The 15,681-nt window shown below is 40.2% G+C and overlaps 1 protein-coding gene across 3 annotated transcripts in view; it reads left to right on the forward strand.

The window, feature by feature from the left end:
• EPAS1 (endothelial PAS domain protein 1) overlaps nt 1-15,681 on the forward strand; it is an 84,884-nt gene that overhangs the window by 27,545 nt on the left and 41,658 nt on the right. The window contains exon 1 of one of the 3 annotated variants that reach the window (XM_013171107.3): nt 1,727-1,749. The exons of the other annotated variants lie outside the window; for them this stretch is intronic. Coding sequence (XP_013026561.3) covers nt 1,742-1,749 — 8 coding nt within the window. The 5' untranslated portion in view covers nt 1,727-1,741. Of the gene's footprint in view, nt 1-1,726; nt 1,750-15,681 lie in introns of those variants that run through there. 3 annotated transcript variants of the gene reach the window in all.

A 15,681-nucleotide genomic window follows, 5' to 3' on the forward strand; every position in this document is an offset into this window, starting at 1 on the left:
AATGGAGTTTGACAAGTATCAGTGGGTAATTTGTCACACAACTGAATAGTCATTAAAGAAATTATGGTAGCAGAATTCTAATTTTGCTTTTACAATATAGAATATTATTTTCTTTGAAATACTTTGTCACTAGCTTTTAATTTTGCATTATATGTTAATAAGTGTTTACGTTTGGATTGTGGTGGCAATTTCAAAGTGAACAAACTGTAATGACATCTATTGCCTTTGAGAATCTTTTTACATGGTTTGTACGTCACAAGTTAAAACTATCCCAAATATCTAGAATTAAGAACTTATTATTATTCTTTTCTTGAAATATTAGCCTAGGTGGTCTTCAACAAAAGTCAAAACATCTGGCTGCAAGTTCACAGACTTGAGAAATTCTGTTTTGCTAATGAGGCTTTTTTGTCAGGTTAAGGTGAAAGGATATTTCATGGAAGAAAATAATTGACTTTATTGCTTAGGAGAATGGCTATTACTAATGAAATATTAGTTGCATTTTTAGAGGTGTTGATAATATTTTGTTGGTTTTCTTGCAAAACTGTTTGCAATCAAAGCCATTATACTATCACTTAAATGGAAAGGCCAACGTTTGCCCAGAACAGCTGTGAACTTACATTAGCTTCTATAAATAAGTTTATTATTTTAGATGAAAGTTATAAAGCAATCTGTCTACCTCTGTTGTGGTAAATAGAATAGCTTAAAACATGCCTAAAAAAAAAGAGGATAAAGAACAGCATTGGAACAACATAACATCCTTCAAGGGTTCTGTATGCATATATAATAATTTAATCAAACACAACTCTGTGGTTTTGTGGTCTTGAGAAAACTGGAAGGAAGGAAAGTGCTATTTCACTGTTCAGCTGTCTGAGATGCAGTAATGTCCTTGTTTAAGACATTGATTCTCCCTGTTTTCATTTAGATGTATTTGGAAGCAGAACAGAGAAAAATGTGAGAATGTGCTATGCCATTTTCTCTAAAATACGAAAGGTTCTATTCACTGTGTGGAGAAAATAAAATCATTAGCATGCACTCTGTTCTCCTTTAGAAACATGTATTTGTTAGGTACAGAAGTTTCATTACCATGCATGCTGAAAACATGGTCTAAGAGCTTTAATTTACCTTCATCTGTCAATGTTAATGGACAGAGCAAGTGCTGGAGCTGCTGTAAAACAAATCTGTTTTCCTTTTGTCTGCTGTGCTAGATAATGAAATAAAAGCTAAATTATCACTGATAAAAGCAATTTGCAGAAAAGCAATGATAAAAATATAACAACAGAGCTTGCCATTAGCAGTTTAAATGGATAATGTTTGCTAGTGCTTCTAACCTACTTTTGTCCTCTGTTTTTTGTTGTCTTCTCCTCCTTCCCATGCTGGCAAGCGCCTTTAAAATTATGGGTATACTAAATCCCAGCAAGGGCATCTTGGGGGGGGGGGGGGGGGGGGGTAACTATTAAATATAATAATACTGTGTGTGTGCATATATATATATATATATATACAAACATATAATCTTTTTCTTTACAACAATATTGCCAAGTCCAAACATGTTTATAGTGCTTTGAAGTGCTGTATCAGTATAATTTTATCCACCCTAACTTTAGGAATGTATCTGCTAATGATGAATACTGAAAAAGTGGTTTATCTCATTGCAGCGCTGGTATCTCTTGTAAACTTATCCTGAATTATGTGAGGCTGTGAATTATGAACTAAGGTTGTGAACGCCTTAGGTCTTAGAGCCATGTGTAGGTAAGGCTCATACTTCCCTTTTCTGTCTGTCTGATGTTTTTTGTTGTTGTTGTTTTTAAATTTTTTGACTCTAAGATAGAAATAAGTTTGAAGCCATGTCCCAGTCACTCACATAACTCAGAAATGGGAAGGCAGGTGCACAGACTGCTGAGCCTGGTGGTTTTGTGTGTATTTTGTGATTCCAATGTGTGAGTTTAAAGAAACATAAATATTCACGTATTCTTAAATCTTATAATTTACTTTTAAACCAGCCTTATCTCAGTTGAAGTTGAGTCATTTTTTTAAATGGTTGGAATTCAAACTACTTTTATGACGGAAAGCCAGTGTCCAGGGTAAAATATTAGCCACGGAATTTTTAGAAGAGGATCGATTTCTTGAGGACATGCTGATTGTTACATTTGTAGTCTGTCGAAGTATTTATTTAAAGACATTCAGTTATGCATGGCTACATAGGGAACAACTGCTAAACTCTAATTGCAGTACCTAAAAGTATTCTGTGTTTGCGGCCTGGATACTGCTGTACAGTGCTTGCCAGTTTGAAAATGTCAAGGACAGTTACACTGTCACATTCCTGAATGGCTTGCCTCTGACCATCCTTCAAAAAACCTGCCCTTTCTCCAGTGCTCCTTCTGCAGCTACTGCTGCCAATTGCTATTTTGCTCTATCGCTGCACTGCCTGCAGTCCTCGGGAAGCCAGGGGCCTTGCTCAGCTGGGGCCTTGCTGGGCCAGGCAGTCTGTGAAAGCATAGGAACTCACTTTACCTGCCCCAAAAAATAAGACAAGGGCACCTTGGAAGTTAGGGAAACTCTTACCATCTGTGTGTCTGTGCAGGGTATCGGCTGCAGCACACAGTTCTGCTGCTGCTGGTCAGACAACTTCTCATAGGTGCAGGCTTGTATGAGGTACAAAGCTACTATTCTAATGTTTTCCTGTGCAAGAATGTCTGGATTTCCATGAGTAACGTAGGAGAAAATATCACACGTAAGAACTTCTTTATGAAGTACTTTTATCTGACAAATATGGGTCTGTGTTATTCTAAACTGCTTTACTATTTATTGTGGCTGAATACTACTGTTATAAGTATAATGTTATACTTCTTCCAGCTTTGCTTCTATATTATGCCTGTTTTGTGTTTTTCTTGTATTCCCTCTGCAGCTTCAAAGTGTTTAGGAAAAAAAAAAGTGTTCTGTTAAAATATGTTAATATGTCAGTATAGATCATTAGGTTCTTATTTTGTAATACAGTTCAGATAGATGAACGCCAGCTGTATTTCGCGTAGTGGCCTTCAGAGATGCTTTTGTGGCATAATAATTAGATATCAATGTAATAGAATAATCACAATACCAGAATGGAAGAAAACCTAAATCTTACTTTACTGATATGAAACAAAATTATGAAGATTTTGTTCAACCTGAAACCATGATGGCAGAGGTCTGCTTGCCAGTAGCAGTTCTTCTGTTCCGAATAGCTGGCTGTTAACAGGCAGGCAGGATGTGAGGCACAAGCTGATGCTTTTCGCAGTGTGTTAAACACAACTTCAGTGAAGTAAAACTTTGAGTAACATCAAAGCTATATCACCATAGCTGGATAGCAAAGCAGTCTTACACACGGGCACTATGTTCAAGTGCTGGCTAACAAACACATCAGAGAACAAAATGGAGCAGCAAAATTGATGTTCGTTTAGAAACAAAGGCCTGAAGGTGAACGAACTCCAGTGCACAAGCAGAAACAGGACTAGCTCCACTGTTGGTCTTATCTACGTACGTATTTGTCGTCTTGTAGTTATGAATGGTTGTTGGACAAAGCTATGTCACTGCAGAAAATAGTCCCCTATTCCCTCATGACATAGGAAAACAGGGGAGAATAGACCACAAAAGCACTGAAAACAGCAGCATTGAAACAGGGAGAGCTTTAGGAAAATGGTCTCTTTGCTGAAAAGTCAGTGTAAAATGCATGGGGAGATGCACACTACTGCAGAACTGAGTCCTGAGACTGGCTGGTCTCAGCCTAAACTCTTGTACGTCCCATTCGTCTTTGGGAGGAGGTTGCAAAGTGCTCAGCACCTCCAGGCCTGCTGAGTTGTGTTACAGTTATGCTAGAAAATTTGCTATTTTAAGGGAATTTAGGTGAGCAGCCAGACCAGAGGGTAAAGCATGCAAGACCAGAGCTGTTTGGACTGACAGAAGTTTGTTGAGGCCAGAGGTAGGAAAAACAGTGTCAAAGGCTTTCCAGTAAATGAAATTGTCGCTACTGGAAGGGAGAGTTGTCCTTAGGAGAGCATGTAGCTTTCTGAGCAGGGCAGAGTGGTCTCGAAGGTGCAAGTGCTAGCATGAGGCTTACTGAGCAGTCTTGGGAGATTTGTATGGGTGAGGAAAGAGCAACTTGGTGGGCAGCAGCATAGGGAGGAGGGAAATACCTGTGTGAGTAGAAAATACATCCTGATGTAAAGTTGTGTCTGCATGGCTGTAGTCTTATATGTTTATGTGAAGGTACTACTGAATAGAGGGTATATTTTTATCATTTCTAAAAGTTTTTATCCAGTAACTTTTCTTCTTGTGGGGATGAGATGTGGCTCCTTCTTTAGACCATTTCTGATTTACTAAGTCTTGATACATCAGGCTGATGAAGCTACTGGGCTGACTGGACCCTTTTGATCTTAGAAGTGCTAACAGAATTTATCTTTGTCCTTCTGACTGTTCTCAAAACCTGGTTAATTAAGGTGATCACTGCTTGCATAACTGGGACTTAACAGAGTCCAGATGTTCCTGTATTTCAGCCACACTTGCACCTTTCACGCTGTGTGAAGCAAGACACTTAGGGTGAAAAGTTCTTCCACTTCTCTCTCTATCTAATTCTAGGTCTGCACTTAAAAATATTTTCCATGCCCTTGAAGTCTTTCTGCACCCATGGGATTTTTTTTGGTTGTCTCCTTTCCCCTTCCTCTCCCTAAGTCTGCTGACGGCACTCCCAAATCTTTCTCCCATTTTCTGAATTGTGTTATCTACTTCCGCCAGAGATGGTTTGATAAAAATCTGGTTTCCAGTTCTCTCCATGCTTCAGGCCTCTTTATGGTAGAAAACATTTAATGAAACTCTGTTAGTGACCCTTCATGCTTTACTTAGAGAGGTATTGATTTCAAATACTCCTCAATACTTTTATATATTAATATAAATATATAGTGAATTTGTCAGTGATTTTTTTTTATATAAGCTTTTTTTCCCCTATAATAATATATTTTTGAGTCACTGAAAATACTGTACCATAAGTTAGCTAAACATTCATTCTTTCTTGGACTATAAAATAGCATGAAATTTTCATTGCTTTTTGTAATGGACTTGTAGAAATAGTTATTTTTTCCATGCAGACCTCTTGTGTTGTTTGAAGTTCCCCCCAGTTTGTTGTTTCTATCTACTTTATTTTCTAAATCTTTATGCTTCTCTCTTGGCAGCCAAGTAACAGAATCAATGCAGAAACTTGGATGGTCCTGGCCATGCCGAACAGTGACTGTCTTCTTCTAGCAGCTGCTCTGATATAAGGAGCATGACATGTCAGAGGCAAAGCTGAAAGCAAAGTATTTTGTGTTTATTGGCATTGGCACAAGACAAGAAAACAGAAAACAAAACCTATTTTGAAGAGGTGTGCTCTAGCCTCTTACCGATGGATAACTCCACTCCCCGTTAACGTAGTGAGGTGAGACTAGGTCCCAGGGACAGGTGTGATCCCCCGCAGGGGCACTTGCGGAGGGGAAACTTTGCCTTTGCAGCACTGCAGGCTAGTTCTTCGTCCTGGACTCTGCTGGGTCCCTGCTATGTCCTCTTCCCTCGTAACACCGCAAATACCATCGCTTGGATGGAATTTATGATTATTTTTTTTTATTATTTATTTTTTTGCTGATCCCTACCATGTTTAGGTTCCTTGTTTGTTTTGGGGATAAGCGTGAATACTGGAAGTGTGCTCTGGATTGGAGTCCGATGGGGCAGGCTTGCAACATCCTGAACCACATGTCGAGGGTGATTTTCCCAGTTGTTTTGTTGCTGTTTTGTTTTTAATGCTAAAATGGGGTGGTGCAGTGCTTAATATTTCAAGATGATGATTTAAGTAGCAGTAGATCCCAAAATACATGAGAAAGACATGTTTGGAGGCTGGCTGTGCAGAGTTGTCCTGAGTCAACCCTAAACCAGAGAGTATGCTCCTTGGCAATTCAGTTCTTCCCATGCAAGCACAGGGGAGATGTCATAAGGCAGCAGCAGGCTTACTGGCACTACCTCTATCTACCCATAGATTTTTACAGTCACAAGTTGTCTGTAGAAATGTTCATGACACGCAAAGTTGTGTGATGGTGAGTACTAGTGAACGGTGTAATTCCAAAAGCACCTAAATAAAAATTTGCTGTGGTGGGTACATATGTAATGCAGGAGGAGCATTCACCAGGGTAGGTGCAAATGCTATTTTCTGGGAGTTGTGGGCTGTTTATTTATTTTTCTCGCCTCAAACCCTGCAGCTTATCTTGCTTGTTTCCCTGTCTTTCCTCTCCCTTCTGGCCAGACTCCAGTTTGTAATTCTGCATTCTTTACTGCCTGAAGTTTTCTCATTTTGAATGTTTGTTTTGAATTTGCACAGTGTTTTTGCACAGAACATATCAGTGATGCAAGACCTGCTAGTTAGAAGATTTTTTTGAGAATATAAAACAGAGGCTGAAAGTCAAGTGGTATCGGGCTGGCACGCCTATATGCCCTAAATAACTTCAGACCTATAAAAATAGGCAGTGAGAATTAATTCTTATGCAGGAAAAATAAAATCTGTGCAAATATTTTGACAGTGAAGGTGACTGACCAGTAGAACAACATACTAAATGTTAGAGCGGGTTGGTTCTCCAGCCCTGAAAGTTGCTTAAATTGACTGGGTTGTTCTTTTAAAGAAATGCTCAGGTTCAAATTGTATTAATTCAAGTGAATCCTGTAACCTCTGATGTACAGGTTAAGCAAGTTGTTGGCATTCATCCTCTCTGGACTGGTGAGGTTTGGCACTGTCATTCGTCCTTCTCCCAGAGCTGTTAGTAAGCCAGAGCTTTGGGGAAACATGTCTTCATGCAGGATTTATATAAAACACGCTATAGTCATAATGAATAAAATCCCTGCATCTGCACAGGTGTGGGCCTGCACCCTACCTCCACTCTGATTTGAAGCTTTATTGAAAATACAGTAGATAAGTGGACTTTCCTGTTTCTTGTCACACTGTGGATAAACTGTAGTCACTGTGCTTTCCAACACAGACAGCTTTTTCCAACTTTTGTAAGATAAGGCTAAACAACCTCTTCTCAGCTATGATAAACATTTATTGGTAGATAATAAAGCTTTATTTAGTACTGTTCATAAAAATCACCTATTTGATCCTTAGGTGGTGATCTGAGATATTGGACCCTCTAAGGTGAAGAAGTTGTCATTGAAATGCTCAACCAATGTGGGTTTATGCTGTTAATGACTTGTTCTTCTACAGTCCTTGGAGATTTATTCCAAATGTTTTCAAGTTTTCTTTGAGAGACTAGTGGGAAGGTCAGCAGAAATTGGTGGCAGTCCATTACATGTATGAAGGAATGATAATAAGAACTAGAGGAATTTTTGATGTTGGTGGTTGTTGTGTACAATGGTGAATAACATGAAAAAAAATGGGAGTAAAACGATGTACATAATCTGTGTTTCTCTGTGGTTTGTTATTTCATAAATGCACTATTTACAAAAAACTATACTAAATCATCTTGCAATCGCATACAATGGTGTGGCATGCCTTGCTCTTTAAAACTAATTATTGATGTTGTTTACCATACGCATTGCATTGTAAAGATTTCTTAATCTTAAATGCATTTCACACTGGTTGTTCCAGTAGAAGATTTAAATATTTATTCATGTTCTGTACTGTATATGAAAGCACTTTATCTTTTTTTTCTGTCTGTGAAGGGATAAAAATCCTTTTATAACTGCTCTTGGCCATGGCAGCATGTTTTGTACAAACATAGTTAACTACACTGGCATACAAATGCAACTCGAGAGGATACACTAATACGAGCTACGTTGCCTTTCTGGATTCAGCTTGTACCCACACAGGTACATCCTGCTCACTCTGTGCCTGCCTCATCATTCTTTTGCACTAGCATTTTCAGTAGGCTTGTTGTACAATTGTTTCTCAGCATACCTCATCTTTGGCCTGTGTACCATCCCAGTTGTGTTTTCTAATGACAAAACCATTGGGTTTGGCAGTGAGTGCAGCTTCTCTCCCTGCCCCCCCCATTTTTTTTTCCTTTCTGCTTCTCCTGAGAAAGCAGTCATTCTTGGAACAGCCATTCAGTTTAGTTGATAAAGTTATTTAATTTAGAAAAGAACAAGAAGAAAAAAAGTTGCGTTTTCCAAGAACTGCTCTAAGCAGAGACAAGGTATGTTTCCAAAATGGTGCTGGTAATTATTGAGACTGTCAGCTCAAAAAGGCCGAGGGCACCTTCACCCTCGTCTTGGGAATTACCATCTGTTTTCTGTAATCCTTGTGAGCCCTCATGCATGTACTGATACAGTTGTATGCATTTCAGCATGTGTATCTTGGGCTGTCTTGTCAGAAACCTGGCTGCCTTACAGTTAGAATCAGAATAATGAAATATCGAGGTACCACGCCCTGACAGATGCGAACTGGAGCGTCACTGCTAAGCCCATGGAGTCATGCTGATTTACATGAGCAGAGAGGGTGGTTATTCTTCCTGTGCTTGTTTCATTGCCCTGCTGGTGCTGACTTAGGCACAACTGAAAGGCGAAGTTCTGATGTATGTCCAATCGGGATGATTGTAGTGTGCCTTTTGTTAAGAGAATGCAAGGGGCTTTAATAGTAAGATGATGACTGTTAATTATAATAAATTAAACAAAAAAGTAGACTATTTTCTGGAAAAAAAATGAGTTTTATCAACCTCATACCGTTGTCATAACTATAATTTATTACTGTTCTTAGACTCCCCCCTCCTGTCCTTCTGGGGTGACGGGATGGTGATGAAGATGAGAATTAGGCCCGGTATATGTGCACGTGCCCTGTTTGCTTAAATTTGGGAAATAAAAGCTTCAGCAGGGATAATGGCAAAATACTGATTTATTTATTAGTTCTGAAGTTAAAGAAATAAAAATTAAAAAAAAATGGAGAAATCTGGCATTGTGAATATGCCTATGCACTCTGAATGCTCCCCAGCTTTGTGGCCTCCATTCATTCATTATCATCTTTTACATTTGTCTAGAGCAGCTACCCTTTGGTTCTAGATACACAGAAGTTTAAAGAGTTAGTAGTTAGTAGTGGGAAAAGAAACCCAGATAAAGCAAGAAATGCTGAAAGAGAACAGCTACATCCGGTTATTCACGGTTTGTAATACAACTGCAGACTGCCCTTATTACTATCAGTTCCCTTTGAAAGTCTTTGTGTAGCGAGCAATTAATTATTCAGGGCTACGCATCAGAAGAGCTGGCGGCCATTTCCTGACAGAACCAAGCCTTAATTTTTAAAATACTTGAAATTCTGCAGTTGAGCATGGAGAGGCCACAAGTGTTTCCTCCTCAAGTACCGGAGTTTCGACAGTCGCCCTCACTTCTGCCGTATCCTGCAAGGCAGGTAGCCATGAGAGCACTCACCATGGCACTGCCAGCGGCTGAAGGAAAGGCTTTGCTAAGAAATGACGAGGGTTTTGTTCGGATAAATAGCTTCTCTGTGACTGGTGCTACTTTCTTTAGATGACACATACGTTGGTTAAGCTCACCTCAGGTGCAGCCACGCAGGGAGAGGGTGATAGCACCAGGGAGCGAGTCTGGCTGCCCTGGCAGTAGGAGCACAGCGTTGCAGCGCGTGTTAGCCCAAAGCACTTGACCTGAGGCTGGAGCAGAGGAACGTCGTGTCTGCACACTGGGAACAGAGCAGCAGAAAATGCTGGCGTGATCACCAGTTGATTCTTCCCAGTATAACACTGCAGTTGTCTTAATGAGCCAGACAGGAGGTGATTACAGGGGAGCTGTGAAGAGGTGTGTGCGCAGGGGGCACTGATCCCCCTGAAGTACATGGCTCCAGTTTGTGATTTAGCTGTAAGTCTAGAAGAATTGCCTAACCCTGCTGAAGTGACTACTGCTTTTCTGGCCAGATAGGTGAAACAATCTCAACCTTTGGTAGGTGACTCATTTTCCTGTGTAGAAAGAGGAGACCAAAATCAAGCCACTAATCTTTTATTTTATCAGTTTAAACTAGTGACAGACCTAAATACCAATGGGAGATCGAAATCACACCATGTGAAGTTGTCGCTATTTCAGTTTACCTGATGGCTTACTTAAGAAGAGACAGACAATTAAAGAGCCACTGTGTAAAGTAACAGCCCCCTGGAAAGAAAGCAGGGAGTAAGAATGAGGTTTGTCCCAGGATGTTTGTACAGACAAAACTTGCACCCCAAAGGGCAAAAAAATGCAGCCTGGCTCTGAGGATTTACACTGGATAGTTGTTTCAGGAAGTCGAGGAAACTGCGTTACATGGAATAATCAAAATTTAGAAACATCGGTATTGTTGTTCTGAAGAATTATTATTCCCTCTTTGCCAAAGAAGTGGCTGTTTAATCTTTCTGGGTCTCTGGACATCCGTCTTATTGTGGATGTCTGCAATGACCAAGAGAGGGAGATGGAGAAACCATTAAATTGCATTGTAACTGATCACATATTAAAATGATATAGGTCCAAAAGGGAAAAAGAGAGTCAACATCATTCCATAAAGATTTTTATTGCAAGAGCTGTTTTCTTAACTTTATTAACAGAGGCGTTTAAAGGATTTGACACTTAGGGAAGGACAAGACACAGCTTATTAACAGGCAAAGTAATGTTGATGATTGCTTTGAATGTGGTTGTTAGAGCACCGTGGAGGGCATCATCACAGAGCAGCCCAAAACCTTAGGAGAAGGACATCATTTTGTGTTCTCAAGGCTGGGAGTGTCTCACCTGTGCGATCTTTGCTTTTCTGGTAACCTCACCGTCTGCAGTGGAGACAAGCCTCTGTGAAAGCCTGGCCTCCTTACGTTGAAAGCTGGCCTCTAGCCTTTGAGGATGTGCTGATTTCAGAGGCCTATTTCATTATGTATTGGTTTTATTGCTCCTTTTCTGACTTGCAGCCGTTCTATCTTAAATATTTTATTAGTTCTAACTACTGCCCTAATTGGTAAAATTAGCAAATGCAAGGCAAAACGCACAACTGGAATGCATTGTGGAAGGCCATTCACTTCTCTAACAATTTTTTGAGTTGTCACAATATATTTACTTTATGTTCTCTGTAAATGCTCGCTGTCATTTCTTTACCAGCCAATGCAGTTTGAAATTTTGATGGCTTTACTCTGAAAATAAAGATATCTAATTGACTCTGCTTATATAGAGAGACTGGAGACATGTGAGACTGCTGGTGGGGGGAAGGTTACAGTGGATGCTTGCAGACCTCTTACACAACTCTGCTTGGTGAAGATTTCTGCAGCATTATGGCTTGCTGACCTTTTTTTCAGGGGCTGAAGAGCCTACAGCATATTGAAGGGTGGGCTGTTTGTTTTCCCTGTGTTGTTTTTTATGTACTGAAATATTGTAGTGAAAATAGCTGGGTGGGGTGTAATGAATGTTTTCAAAGACCTTCCTTTGAAAGAGGCTTTTTTCCAGTTCTTGGTGGTCACCACCCATTTTCCTGTTCTGTGCGCGCCTCTCTCATTGTTTCTATCCACAAAGGCCCCTTGTGTGAACCTGTCAGTGTATGTGCCAGTGCGACAAGATAAAATGTTGTGGGATACGTGTCTGAGCCTGGTGAAGTGCCAGAGATTTTAACCACAGGCTCCACAAATTTCAGTGGGTATTGCCCACATTGCAACGCAGCATTAGATCGTAAAATTCCGGATTTGTCAACAAGCTTCAGCGTGACTCCTTCAAATGTTTATAGTTGAGGAGGTTTCAGGCTGAAGTGCTACCAGGGTAGGTATGCGTGCTGGTGATATTATAGTCATGTGATGGTAATATTTGTCCCTTAGGCTTGAAATAAAGCTTAATTGAAAAATTGCCCTTGTTTATGTGTGCCATCTTGATAAATAATGCACATTGTGGTTGTGTACGGGCTGGGATGTGGTCAGTGTCCCATCTGAAAAACGAGGCTGGTTTTGAGTTTAACTTCTGGGCCTGTGAATTGCACTTCGTTCACCTTTGGCTTAAACCCACTGGTGAGGAGATAAAGCACATCCTTTGGTATGTGTTTTTTAAAGTAGGTAAATAGTTGGGTTATCTAAAAACAGATCTCAGCAATACCTGCTGAGCTTCTGAGCAACAATATCTATGGACCTTTAGATTAGCTGTCAAAATTGACTGATTACTATAAGTAAAGCCACAGGATAAGAATCTGTAATCTCTCAGAACACAAATCATTGATAGAGATCTCAGGTCGTGCATTGTCATAACCTTATCCCCGCTGTTGCGGTGCGATTCCAACTCTAGCTGGGCTGCAGGTACATTTGAATGTGTGAGTGGAAACCATGAAGAAAAGCAGAGTTGTACATTTCTCACCCCCAAAATGGCTGTTTGGAAGCATGTTCAGTTTCAGCCATTACTGAAACAGTCCTTTTCCGTAGTGTTGTTCAGTGGGTCTGTTTTTCCTTTTAGTCTACGAGTTATCTCTGAAGATTGCTATGTCTTGGCTGGTATCAAAGAGTTGATTGCCACAGGGAAGGAATCCATGATCCCATATCTTGACTGAGCAGAGCAGTACAAAACCAGTCTTGGGAGAGAAGATTGAGTTTAGAAGGCTTTATGCTCCTCCAGTCGAGGTTTGGCCATGTGCTGGGCATTTTGTTTCTCTCACAATTTCCTTAGTATTTGAGAACACAGGGGAGTTGGTTCTCTGATCTGTTTAAGTGTTGGCTCTGGCTTTATGGGATGACCAGAGCCATCCTCCCTCTTTCTGTGGCTGGCACTCAGGCTTGCTGAGTGCACAGTGACTTGGTGAAGGAAACTGCTCCGATTGAAAACTAAGCCATGAGAAATATTTCTCACCATGCTGCGCTCTTCTCGCCTGAATCCAGGGAATGGGTTGAAAAGGCAAAAAGGCAATGCCTACATCTGCTATACCTGATGATCAAACAACAGTCTGGCATCTTCTCTGCATGGCACGGTCCTCATACAGTTCCCAGGAGCTACATCTTGCCCCAGGAGCAACGTGTTTGGCATATCTTCAGAGGTGCCAGGTCCGTGCTGGCATGGTGACTAACAGACGGACTGCGCTCCCAACATCATAAAATAATAATCCAGGACCGGATTAATAGCTGCTGAAATCCTAACACTTATCTCTCTAGGTCAAGGTACTCATAATCCTAGAGAGAAATGGTAGGACATAAATCCCGTGGACATTATTTTGCTTACTGTGATTAAATTTATCATACTTTGGTGACATATTGCAAACCTTAATGCTTCAAAAAATACAAGGGCTCCAGCAGCATCAGTAAGATTCTCATCATTGAACTCCCAAAAGTACTTTTTAGCTGCTGTGATAGCTAGTATTCACAGTGGTACTTCAAATTGGAGGTACAAAGAGTTATCTTACAAGCTGCATAAAATAGAAGATGCAAATGATAAAAATGTTTTTAAATGTGTAGTTATAATGTTTTTTGTCTCAGCACTCCTTTTTTTTCAGAAATGAATGCCAGGAATTTTCCTTGAAATATATAAAATGCAAATCCAGTAATGTAGAATTTTCATATAGATTTTAGATACCATCAGAGCTTTGGATGTTGGGGAAGTTGGTCTCACACGTGGTTTTAAGGTTCATATGGGATTTCACAGAATCACAGAATGGCTGAAGTGGGAAAGGGGCATCTGGAGGTCACCTGGTCCAACCCCTGCTCGAGCAGGTTTACCTACAGCAGGTTGAACAGGACCACGTCCAGGCAGCTTTTGAAGATCTCCCAGGGTGGAAGCTCCACAGCCTCTCTGTGCAACCTGTACCTGTACCTGCTCCATCACCTGCATGGCAAAGCAGTGTTTCCTTGTGTTCAGAGGGAACCTCTTGTGTCATGGTTTGTGCCCATTGCCTCTTGTCCTGGCACTGGGCACCACTGCATCTTCCTTGTACCTATCTAAAGATTTGATATGTTCCCTGTTCAAGAAAGCATACTCGTGGCTATGTTACTGTCAGCTGTGGTTGTCCTAGAGTGACGTGGACTTAGTGAACTATCGGTATGCCCAGCTTAAAGACATCAAAAGTCTGGTGTGTTCTCTTAGGCCTCATCTCATGATACTCTACTTGTACTAGCCAATTCCCATATCACGCTAAGCGTTGTTTGGAAATGTCTAATGAGAACAGAAATGAGTTCCTTGCCCTTAATGTGAACTCTTCCCTGATCTGTCCCTGAGTTGTTCGTATTTCTCATTTTCCCGACTTTCATTAATTCAACCCTTTGGTTTTAAACTTGGAGGAAAGAATGGCATCACCTATTGATGGCAGTTGGTGCCAATGTTTACTGAACTAGCCATGATTTGTTGTTTAGTGGGTATGTACAGAAATTATAAGAAATCCCGTGATCAAACCAAGGAGTCAGTGGTGAGATGCTGTAAGTTAGAGCAGCTTTAAAGGAAGGGTGGAAGGTATTTCATTTCCTTATTTTTGTAATAGCCTTTTCTGTTAGTAGTTTTTCTTGTTACCTTCGAACTCTCATTTCCTCTATTAACAAATTCCCTGTTTTGCTGGAGTTTATATTTGTTTTGTCTGTGTACTGGGTACCATATCCCACTGTGCAGCAACACTGCTTTAGCACTTAACAGCCATGAGCAGTACACAAGTTTTCAAACCATTTTTTTCTCTCTGTCCAAGAATAACTCTCCGTCCTCCTTCCTTCCCTCTTGCTGGTGTGCTGAACTCACTCATCTAGTGCATATTCAGATTTTAGAAATAATTATTTTCACTGGAAAGAGTTCAGGTATAAGGAGAGATCTGTATGGCACTGTGTATGGGTTTCATTGACAGCTTTCATATTTGGGCCTGAGTTCCTGGTGAGTGAGTAAATTGCTGTTTGTAGCACTTTTTATTTACTGATGGTCACTTTTATTACTTTAACGGAGGGGGCTTTCGAAAAGCACAGCATGTCATCCAGAATAAACTGCTTGTCGGGTAGAATGGTTACAAAGCTGTGTGAATACTTTTTAAAGGAATTTTAAGGCTAAGTAAGCATGACTGCTGGCTGCTTGGTGCCCATGGAAGCACATCTCTGGAGCCGTCAAGCCGTATGGTTCTGAGATAGCTATGGAGTGCCTCACAGTGAGAGAAACTCCTTTTTAGATAGTATGGTAGATTATAAATCATCTAGGGATTTGCTAAGCAGAAGGTAAAGCAAAATGTAAACACAGCAAAAAAATGGACTTGCTAGTTTGAAATAAATTGTTGTTGTTATCTAAGATAGTACTGCCCATTAAAATATTTTTATTGGTTTTTATTGGTTTGAATTGGAAAAACTTTTTTGTGATATATTTTGTAATCCTTTCATCCCTAGAACGTATTTTTCTTGCTCTGCAAGTTAGCTTTTGAAACTTTAAGGCATTTTAAATGAGAATTTACTACAGAAATTTCATGTGACAGCTTAATTAACTGTGGATTCTTGACCTTTAAAGAGCTGGAGCTAGAAGCATTTAATAACCAGCCACTGGATATAAAGTAATATGCTTGCTGTTTTACTAGCTTGCGTACAAGGCAGTCTGAAGCAAAGTCCAAGGGTCACCAAAATAGTGAAGGAAATAGAGGGAAGTCAATCTGAACTACGTATTTCAAAAGGTTTTATGTGCGTGTGTCACAGTGTGCAGGTATGAGTGAAGGCTACCAGATATAAGGTATTCTCATTCAAGGTGCAGGCTGTGATTTCTCTAAAATCTTCT

The sequence above is a fragment of the Anser cygnoides genome, chromosome 3 (genome assembly GCF_040182565.1).
Source record: "Anser cygnoides isolate HZ-2024a breed goose chromosome 3, Taihu_goose_T2T_genome, whole genome shotgun sequence".
In the NCBI taxonomy this organism is placed as follows: domain Eukaryota; kingdom Metazoa; phylum Chordata; class Aves; order Anseriformes; family Anatidae; genus Anser; species Anser cygnoides.